General features: G+C 22.6%; 2 protein-coding genes across 2 annotated transcripts; both read left to right on the forward strand.

Moving 5' to 3' along the window:
* Positions 1-1,453: 1,453 nt before the first annotated feature.
* Positions 1,454-7,586, forward strand: LOC132925903 (dynein axonemal heavy chain 10-like). The gene is made up of 8 exons (XM_060990263.1): positions 1,454-1,612; positions 2,190-2,313; positions 3,267-3,662; positions 3,738-4,140; positions 6,066-6,214; positions 6,293-6,432; positions 6,524-6,719; positions 7,347-7,586. The coding sequence occupies exons 1-8, from the start codon at positions 1,581-1,583 to the stop codon at positions 7,584-7,586; spliced, it is 1,680 nt and encodes a 559-aa protein (XP_060846246.1). The 5' UTR covers positions 1,454-1,580.
* A 114-nt stretch (positions 7,587-7,700) lies between these two features.
* LOC132925913 (dynein axonemal heavy chain 10-like) lies at positions 7,701-10,581 on the forward strand. Its single transcript, XM_060990273.1, has 6 exons — positions 7,701-7,991; positions 8,140-8,309; positions 8,388-8,479; positions 9,549-9,674; positions 10,024-10,277; positions 10,354-10,581. Exons 1-6 carry the CDS (start codon positions 7,725-7,727, stop codon positions 10,579-10,581), a joined length of 1,137 nt encoding a protein of 378 aa, XP_060846256.1. The 5' UTR covers positions 7,701-7,724.
* The last annotated feature ends 38 nt before the right edge of the window (positions 10,582-10,619 follow it).

Genomic DNA, 10,619 nt, shown 5'->3' on the forward strand with positions numbered 1-10,619 from the left:
ATAAAATTGATTTTGATTCAATTTATTTTGATTTAGTTAACCTATATAGTTTATACCCTTATAATACTTTGTTTAAATATTATGTATATGATTCCAAGTTTTAATTTAATAAATTAGTTAAATTTATTGTAAATAGTTCTAATACACTTATTTAAAAATATTGTTTTTATTAGGTTACACTATTAAAACACAAATTGAAAGATATTGAAGATTACTTTTATACAGGCCTTTGTCGTTATAATTGGCTTTCAATAAGTATAGAAACATTTACAAATCATGGGATGATCTTAATCAATAAAACTAAAAATCAATTGGTCAACATCAAAATAGTCAGTAAATCAATTATAATGGAATGGATGTAAACTATTAACATTTTAATATATTTATTTTCTTAGATTGAATCTCATATATCAAAATTGGTAAAATCGTTTGAAAATTTGAATTTATTTCCATTAAATATTTTAATCGACAATGATTCAACGTTAATTGTAATTATTTTATTTATAAGCATGTAAATCATATTAGCTTCATATTTTTTTAATGGATTTATTGTGTTTATACATTGCATATTAGAAGTACAAAATGTTACCTATAATTTATGAACGTTTTGGGTTTAAAGAATTTCGACACATCATTACCAATTACCAAGCAATTTCAAAATGTTTAATATGCTTAGAACTATATTTATTCGGTTCAAAGAGTGGTACTTGTAAACCTATGTTTGGATTATACTTAAATTATAAAAATATGATAATGAATTCTATTTTTAAGTAAGTTTACTTAATTTATTAAGAATCAATTTATAATTATTCTATGATAATTGTATTGTTTAGGATGTATTTAAACAATTTGGATTATTATAATAATGCTTTATTAAGTGACAATTCACTTATAAAATTGACAGTAAACGTAACCAACGAAGAAATAACTATAGTTCCAAATTTGTTTGTCACTTATAATAACATTTTAAGAAATGTAACTAAGTGCTTGACATGGTTAAAAGTTTTGCCTGTTTGGCAAACAGAATCCTGTGTATATTGCTTATCGGAAAACATTAAATGGAAAAATGAGAACTACAAAAATACATTGTATGATGAAATAATAAGTAATACAGTTGTTATAGAAAAAATAGAAATTCTTCGTAAAACTTCTCACAGTCTAATGGTTGATGTAAATAAATATTTAAAAAAGTATGTGAAATATATTACAAATTAATGAATAATATTTTTAATTGTTTTTGAAAATATGAAAGACAACTATTTATTAATAAATAAAATAAAGTGCTGCAGTAGTAATTTATTTAGACACACGTTTCTAAATTTAATTTTTATTACTTTATATTAGCTATAAATCTATAATATATGTTTAAATATATTTAAAGATAGTACCATACTATCAAAGAAAATATATACATTTTTTTTTAAAATTATCTTTATAATTTATTTAGATGGAAACGATTTAAATTTTTATGGAAAGGATCAAAAATAAAAAATAAATGGTTTTTAACTACAGATACATCTATTCAGGATTATGAAAACATTTTTAATGACTTAAAACGACTTCTATTATATTTTTCAACAATGTCATTACACAAAAAAATACAATGTGTCAAGTACGTTTAAAGTGTATGAATTATGTTTTGCTTGATTGTATTTAATGTTTATTATTAAAAATATTGTATAAGTCACTATTTAATTAAATTAACTATCTACTAAATTGTAATTTATAGCGATAAAAATTTTAATTTTTTATGAATATATGATATACAAAGTGTTTAATAAGTTTGAAAACGATTATAGACTAATTGGGGCTGATTAACAATAATATGATACAATTAATGAGGTTATTAGTATTTTACATTATAAATGTACAGCAGTTATCTGATATTGCTCTATGTATGTAATTAATAAAATATGTATTGAGTAATTAGAAGTTTCCAAACTTAATGAACACCTGGTACATGAAATATATATTAATAATATATCATATTATATATGAATACTTGTACTATATTTAATTTTTCATTAGTTTGATCGAAATTAATTTAATTCTTTAACATTCTTTAAAATTGTTTCTTAATTATTTTTTTATCCGATCACTAATTCTGTTTTATTTCACCTTTAAATTATTTGGATTTAAAATTTCCATTTTAATAACAGTTTATAGTTTTAAAATTTTATTCAATTTAGGTTAGATCTCAATCCAATCATAGATCAAATGAAACTATACACACGGGAATTGATATTATATTTTGCTGACCAATTAATAAAATCTACAAGGGAAATGATGCACCGGCAAGGGGATAAATTTGATGTAAGTAGATACTTAATTGTAATAAATAGTTAAAAATGAAAAACAATCAGTAATCAGTAATAATTATCATCAAAAAAATCATGAATTTTTAAATCTAGTACATATTTTTTAAAAAAAGTGTTTTAGAAAAAGTGGATTAAAATAAAATAAAATTATAAAACGTTGAGTTATTATATAACATTAATTCAACCAATATTTCTTTGAATAACTGAGTATGTCTTAAGATTTATGTAATTTGAGGACGTAGAACCCGCATGTGTTGTCGCCGTCTTACATACGTGCGATATAGCAAATTCTCGTTCACCAGTTTCAATATTGTGCTGTTAGTTTTGATATTAGAGTGAACTGACCTAATAATATAATTATCTAGAGCCCCCACGTAGTCTTTCATTGATATTGTTATTTTTAAGCAATTTATGATCATTTTAAAATTTAAAATTTAAAAAAAGATCACAACTTACTTAAAAATAATAATATAAATAAAAAGCTACGTGGGGCCTTGGATAAAATAATCTTACCTTTGAGTTTTATAATAGGTCAGTTCAATCTAATATCAAAACTAAAAGCACAATATTGAAACTGGTGAACAAAATTTTGCTATGTTGCATGTGTGTAATATGGAGACAACACATGCGGGTCTATACGTTCTCTTAAGCAAGTTTATTTTGACGTAGGTACTAGGTAATATTTTTTTTTGTTATTTTATGGACTATGGTATTACTAAATATTGCTGGCTTATCTTGGTCATTACTCATTACATATATGTATTTTATTTTTTTACTTATAGTTTAATATTATATATGTATATCCAACAAAATAAAATTTATCTACACTATCAAATAGAAATTATGTTGTAAATCTTAAAACAATATAGTACTTAATATTATTAGTATGATATATAAATTTACATTATAATATATTTAAATTAATATGTATTATAAAAATAATTACAGACTTTTAAAGTACTGAAGAACGATAATTTAAGAAATAGTGAAGATTTTTACAACAATCTTTATATAATAGAAGAGATTAGAACAGAACAAGTGAATGTTGAGATATTTTTTCAAAACTTAAATCATCGTATTTATATTTTAGAAGAAATGGGAGTTACTATGCCTCGCGAAGATATAACATATATTTCATATATACAGGATGAATGGACAATGTTACAACATATTGCTTCAGAAAAGAAATTATTTCTAGAAAAAGCCAAAGTTATTTGGTCCCATACAGTTAAAATAAGTATTGAAATGTTTTCAGTTAAAATAGATACATTTTTAGAAAAATATGATCAGTGTGGCTTAAAGAAAGTTAAAGATGACTTAGATTTAGGACTTATCTTAATGAATGTTTGTATAATATTTATTATTTTTGTAATTTAGTTTTTGATTGTTTTAATAATACAACTATGCTTAATATCTTAGGAACATGACAACAATTTTACTAATTTTATGAAAAAAAAAGAAAAATTAGTCAAAGAAGAAGAATTATTTAATTTAAAATTATTAAATACAGACCGATTTGATAGTTATTATTCTGAGTTTCAATATATGAAGCTAGTATACTCACTGTATGAAGCACAAAAGTCTGATATTGAAAAGTGGTCAAAAATACCATGGTTTGAAATTGAAATAGAATTCGTTCGTGAAGCGTTTGGTGCTCTTATGTTAAAATTTAAGACACTACCTGTTTTAGCACAAGATACTCACCCAGCAAAAATTTTAGCAAACTATTTAAAGGAATTAAGACAAAGTGTACCAATTTTACTTCAATTAAAAAATAAGGCACTGAAACCTAGACATTGGAAAGAAATGTTGGATGCTATTGGTAAATTATTTTTAAATTTAATTACTGTTTTCTACTATGTTTTCATATTCAACGAAAATAATTTAACCTTACTTATAACATAAATTTAATAGTAAATAAATATTAATTATTATAATTGAAAAGGATGGGCAAGTGTGTACCACTTACTAAAAAGTATTGTAGTATAGTATTGGTATAGTATACCATATTAATAAATTATTATTTTAAATTTTTAAGTCAATACCCTAAAACAGTTTAAATAGCTAATAATTTAGAATTAATTTATATTTTTTGAAAATGTAATTATTAGGGAACGAATTTAAATGCTTTAAAAAACAAGAAAAATGCTTTAAAAAAATACAATTTAATGCACTCATAAAAGATCTTTTTTAATAAAATGCACTAATAAATGATCTTAAAATTATTTTTAACATTGAAAAAATTCTTATTCTTATTAATTATTCGTTAGATTGCGTGTATGTAATAAATACCTAAATTTCTATGTGTGTCAACAATAATTTTGTTTGGCAAACTGTATTATAGATGACGACGGTGTCATATTTATCTGATTGGTAAAAACATAAAAAATAATAAAAATGAAAGTACGATAATGCAAAATAAATAATATTTTTTTTTCTTTTAGAATGAATTTTAATTAAATTTTTTTTAAATTGTACCCATTCTTATATAAAAATGACTTTAAAACATAAAAATTCACTAACAATTTCAAAAAAAATGTAAAATAAAAGTTACATTTTTTAATTCCTTGACGTATGAAATTAATTTTGTACTTCAAATTGAAAAGCCATGTTTTCAAAAAATATTCAGAAAAAAAGGGAATTTGCAATCAAATCCGTTTCCTAGTGATTATGTATATAGTAAAATTCATAATATACGTTAACATTTTGAATTCATATAAATACAATTTTCGAATTATAACAAAATAATTTACTTCATAATTATAATATGTATTTCCAATTGAATTTTAAATGGCTACAAAAAAAATGTAGATAAACATGTATAATTATTTATTTCTTAAGTTTTTTATTTTCAGTATGAACTACTTTTGAGGAACCTTCTAATAAATTTTAAATTTTAGTTATAAAAATTCAACATTTCAAAAAATTTTAGCTACAAAATAATTTACAAATTATCATGATTTTGACAAACTTTGTCAAATTTTAAACTTTAAATGCTTATTAAAAAAAACCATGACTATTTAATTGATATTTTTTGATTAGTATTTGAACCACTAATAAAAAACCTTGTTTAAAATGTAATTAAAAATATTCTTATAGGCATTAAAAAAGTGGTATGAACTAAAAGAGTGGGAAATTTAAATTATATAAAAATAATTCAAAAAATTTAAAAAATATGTCATCTGTATAGGCAATGATAACATAAACATCTGATGAAAATTTAAAGTATCTGCGGTTATTCGTTTTTGATTTACAACAAATTAGTAAAACAGTAAACTTTACGGATAATTTAGTGAATATGCTATGTTGTAAAAATTTAATTTGACTTCCTGATAATTTTTTTTTCTATAGATTGAAAAACTAATAAACTATAAAGAACCTTATAAAATCTTAGGTATTAATATACATTTAAAAAAAAAGTTGAACATTATTTTTAATACTTTTCTTTAAATGTGTATTAATAACAAATTATAAGAAACTTTATATAATTTTTACAAATATTTTTAGCAAGTGATTAATTTTTATAGTCATTTTTTATATATAATTTGAGAATCAGCATTAATTGCCTTAAAAGGCGATGAAAGATATAAAAAAAATATCATGTAAAATCAATAATACATTTATTGCTCTACTCAGAATCCAAAAAAGTCAACAAAATTAATTAACAATGGAAATTAAATATAAATATAATATATTTTATAATTTATAACTATTGATTAATTAATAATTATATGTATATTTATATAGGTATTTATTTTAATTTTGATGAAGAAATTCTAATTTTTGGTATTATTTTAAAAATGAGAACTGTTAAACATAAACAAATTATTAAAAAAGTATTATGTAAAGCAATCGATGAAAACAGTATTGAACAAAAATTAAAAGAAATTAATGAGGTAATAATAAAAAACAATATAATTAAGTACTATCTAGCATAAATATCTTATAGAACAAAATTAATTAATACTCTATAGCGGTGGAATACAATGAGTCTAAACATAGAGAAATTCTCAAATGTAATTTTGCATATTGAACATAAACTATGTGGAGTCCATCATGTGTTGCAAATTTTGGAAAATGATCAAATTACAATGCATAAAATGATGAACTCATAGTAATATACAATAAATTAAATATCTACTATTATGAGTCTTAAGTATTTAATATTTAAAAGTTATTTATAAATTATTATTCATTTATTCTAGTTCAGTTGAACCATTTTTAGAAATAGTTGAAACGTGGCAGAAAAATTTATCGACTGTGAATGAAGTTCTAAATAAATGGTGGTATGTACAGCAAAAATGGATTTATCTCTCAGAAATATATGCTGGAAAAGATGTTTTAAATATTTTACCCGAAAAAGCTGAAAAATTCAATGAATTGAACAAATTCTACCAAGAGGTATGTTATTATGGGCGGTTGGTAATTGGGCCACATTTTATCTTCTTGTTTCATATAAAATATTAGTTTACCTTTTACTACCCAGAGATTGGATCACAAATTTAATCTATATTTTTAAAGTGTATCCAGAAATTGGGCCATAAATATTAAAATATATAACACAAAAATATACAAGTGTGTAATGCTTATTAACTAATTTTTTTCAATATATACAAATGTACAAATATAAATTGCACACAACGAAGGGGAAACATTGTAAATTTCACCAAGTATTATTCAAGTATAAATTGTTATCTATGTAGTAAATTGCGCACGGTATTTTTTGGTATCTAAAAAGGATATAGTAAATGCGCCTAGTATTTTGCAAATATAAATTTCTATGTAGAAAGTAAATTGCGCTCCGAAGAAATATTATTTTTATGATAGTCATTTTTCATTACCGGAGGACACCAAGAGGATGTAATTATCACTGTCCTCCAAAAAGTTGCTTGTTGCTTAGTTTGCTTAAAATAAATAAATTATTTAATAAAAATTGAAAAATTTTTTTGAAAAGTTTTAATTATAATTTATAATGTATAATTTATGTTACTATTATTTTTGATACATATTGAATAATTATATTTATAGGTAATGGCCAACGCAAATAGAAATTCAAAGATTCTTGAACAGTGTTTAACACCAAATATCATTTACCAATTATCATGGTTAGAATTTCGTTTAGATATTAGTCAAAAAGAGTTAAATAGTTACATTACAGAGAAAAGAAACTATTTTCCTAGATTTTATTTCATATCAGATAATGATTTGTTGTTCATTTATGGTAATTCCAATCCAGTTGTTATCCAGGAATATATTATTCAGGTATAAAAATTGTAAATGTGTACCAGCTAAAATTTTAATAAATAAAAATAATTAGTAAATGTAACTGTATTTTTATTTTAGATATTTGATAATATTAAAAGTCTTATCTACGAAGTAAAAGATGAAAGTTATACAGTGATAGCAATGAAAACATTTAATGATGAAGTATTAGTATTTAAAAATGCTGTGATAATTAAAAATACTGTAGACAGATGGATGCATAAAGTTATTGATCAAATGCGAAAATCAAATCGTTTTATGATTAAAAAAGCTGTATTGGATTTAGGATTTGTCTCAAATTCAAGTAATAGATTTGATTGGATAAATAATTTTCCACTATCAGTTTGCTTAACTGCAGATAATGTGTGGTGGACTGTTGAAGTAGAAAATGTTTTTAATGAAATTAAATTAGTAAGCTATATTTGTATCAATTTAAATAATACGCAATTAATAATTTATAGCCCACTATTTTTTAAATAATGCAGTACCGTAATGTAATGTTATCATAAACTATTTAAAATAATAAAAATATCAATGTTTATATCTACATTGATTTTAGGGTAACCGTTTAAGCATGAAACAATATTTGAACCAATTGAATAAAAAAATCAATGATATAGTTTTACAAAGTAGAAAAGAAATGTTGGAAAATAGAAGAAATAAATATAGTTCTATAATAATTTTAGATGTTCATCATAGGGACATTATTGAATCATTTGTTATAAACAAGTAAACAATTTGTGAATTTTCTAATTACTTATTTATACATATAACATTGGTGTTATATATATTGAATACAATTTTTAGTGTGATTTTTGGAAAATCATTCGAATGGGACAGTGTTATTAAAACATACTGGATAAAAAGCAAGGACAATTTATATTTATCACAGTGTTCAGGTAAAATTCTAATACATTAATAATGGGGTCAAATGTAATATCCTACATGGACCTTTTTACTTAAAAAAAAATTCTGGTTATATCCTACACATTTTTACTCGAATACACGATTTTGGAGCTAAAATTGATCATAACTAAATCCTACTGATCTAAAAGATACATTTTAGACGAAATGTGTATAATATGTGTAAATCTATATTGCCATCTTTGTCTAAAAGTATTGACGTAGTTCATGATATAATACATTTAATGGATATTAAAACAAATCAAGATACCCATGTTATAATATTTTCATGCATAAAAAATTTAAAATTTTTCTGTTCTAACGAAAAAGTGTTATTGGACAGTACATTTAATTATTGTACAAAATATTTTCTGCAATTATTTACTATTAAGAATCAAGAATCAAAATGATTTATCATTAGTTTTTGCTTTGCTTCCTGACAAAATAACCATATTTTTTATTATTATATTATTTTGTAGGGGTTAATACTATGTTTTGTAGGAGTTAACTCTATATTTTATAGGAGTTAACCATTCCGCAATAATGCGTATAGGGACACTACACTCGAATGTATTGTCTCCGTTTTACAAATGTAAGATATAGCAAAAACTGTTTTGCGCGAAAAAGAACCGACGAGAAAGCTAGTCTTAACTAAGAAATGAAATTTTCACTACATAAAAAGGAGAACTTTGGCTGTGAAATATCGTTTTTATGTTTTCGATATCGGAACTACAAAAATTAAGTTAAAAAATGGATTTTGAAACAATAGGAATTTTTTTTGTTTAGGTGATATAAAAAAAATAAAAACTATATTTCACAGATAATTTTCTCCCTTTTATGTGGTGAAAATTTAATTTCTTAGTTAAGACTATAGCCTTCATGGTTCTTTCCCGCGCAAAACAATTTTTGCTATGTATTACATTTGTAAGACGGAGACAGCACATGAGGTATAGTGTCCTCTTAAATATTTAATATTAATTATTAAGATAATTATACGATTATAAAATATAATGTATTATAATATCATATTTCTCAAATGTTTTAATAGTTTGAATATTTTTTTAGGTCTTTTTGATTATGGATATGAATTTACGGGATCAAATAAAAACATTGTTATAACCCCATTAACCAATCGTATATTTTTAACATTCACCCAAGCATTAATGATGTGCTTAGGTGGTGCAACTTATGGTAAGAAAAGATTTAGATGTAGATATGATTATAATTTAAAAGTTTTAAAGTTTAAAGTATAAAAAATAACTACTTAATAAATATTTCCATTAATAATTTATTTATTTATAATTTGTATTATTTAATACAATGAAGTCCTTAACCTCTTGATAGCTAGTTGACATTTTACTCAAATTATATTATTTAAATTATTAGTTTATATTTTTGTTAAACGTACATTTTATATACAAATATCTGTAATGTACATTTTAATATTTTATTAGTTATACAATTATAGTAATTATTTTAATCACCTTCTAAAGTTTCATTTAGCTATATTGTATATTGTATCAGTGCAATGTTTATACAGGTCTTAGTGGAACTGGTAAAACCGATACTATTATGGCTATGGCAACAATTTTTGGCAATATATGTAAAGTTATTAATTGTAGTGATGGGTTAGACCATCAGACATTTAGTCAGTTTTTAAATGGAATTTGCCAAAGTAAAATTTGGGGATTGTTTACCAAGTTCACTAGAATTTCTCAAAAAACATTGTCTGTTATATCAACTTTACTATTATCCACGAAATGGACACTATTTGGAAACAAAAATGAAAATAATGTGAAGTTGTTTTAAAATTATTTTAAAATTATTTTTGTATTATAATTTATTGATAATAATTAATGATTTTTTTTAGTTCCAGGAATACAATTTAAGTATAAGTCCAAAAATTGGTATATTTATTACTTTAAATATTGAAGAAATTAATGTGAAAAAAAAAGAGATTGATGAAATAATAAAAAGTCATTTTAGACCAGTTATTTGTCTTCTCCCAGATTTTGAACAGATATGCTTCACTATTTTATATTCTGAAGGATTTTTAGAAGCTAAAGTGAGGTCTTCGAAAATAATTATTCTGAATTAAATTTTTTTATTTTTAAAAACAGTAGAATCATTATTATT

The sequence above is a fragment of the Rhopalosiphum padi genome, chromosome 1 (genome assembly GCF_020882245.1).
Source record: "Rhopalosiphum padi isolate XX-2018 chromosome 1, ASM2088224v1, whole genome shotgun sequence".
NCBI classification, from domain to species: Eukaryota; Metazoa; Arthropoda; class Insecta; order Hemiptera; family Aphididae; genus Rhopalosiphum; species Rhopalosiphum padi.

What these genes read in the sequence shown, in the direction of transcription:
- LOC132925913 (XM_060990273.1), top strand. Translation starts at nt 7,725, where the DNA reads ATGAAAACATTTAATGATGAAGTATTAGTATTTAAAAATGCTGTGATA. An exon ending in CTTAGGTGGTGCAACTTATG is followed by an intron (nt 9,675 to 10,023) that starts GTAAGAAAAGAT and finishes ATGTTTATACAG; the next exon opens with GTCTTAGTGGAACTGGTAAA. An exon ending in GAAACAAAAATGAAAATAAT is followed by an intron (nt 10,278 to 10,353) that starts GTGAAGTTGTTT and finishes GATTTTTTTTAG; the next exon opens with TTCCAGGAATACAATTTAAG.
- LOC132925903 (XM_060990263.1), top strand. Translation starts at nt 1,581, where the DNA reads ATGTCATTACACAAAAAAATACAATGTGTCAA. An exon ending in TAGGACTTATCTTAATGAAT is followed by an intron (nt 3,663 to 3,737) that starts GTTTGTATAATA and finishes TTAATATCTTAG; the next exon opens with GAACATGACAACAATTTTAC. An exon ending in AATTAAAAGAAATTAATGAG is followed by an intron (nt 6,215 to 6,292) that starts GTAATAATAAAA and finishes AATACTCTATAG; the next exon opens with CGGTGGAATACAATGAGTCT.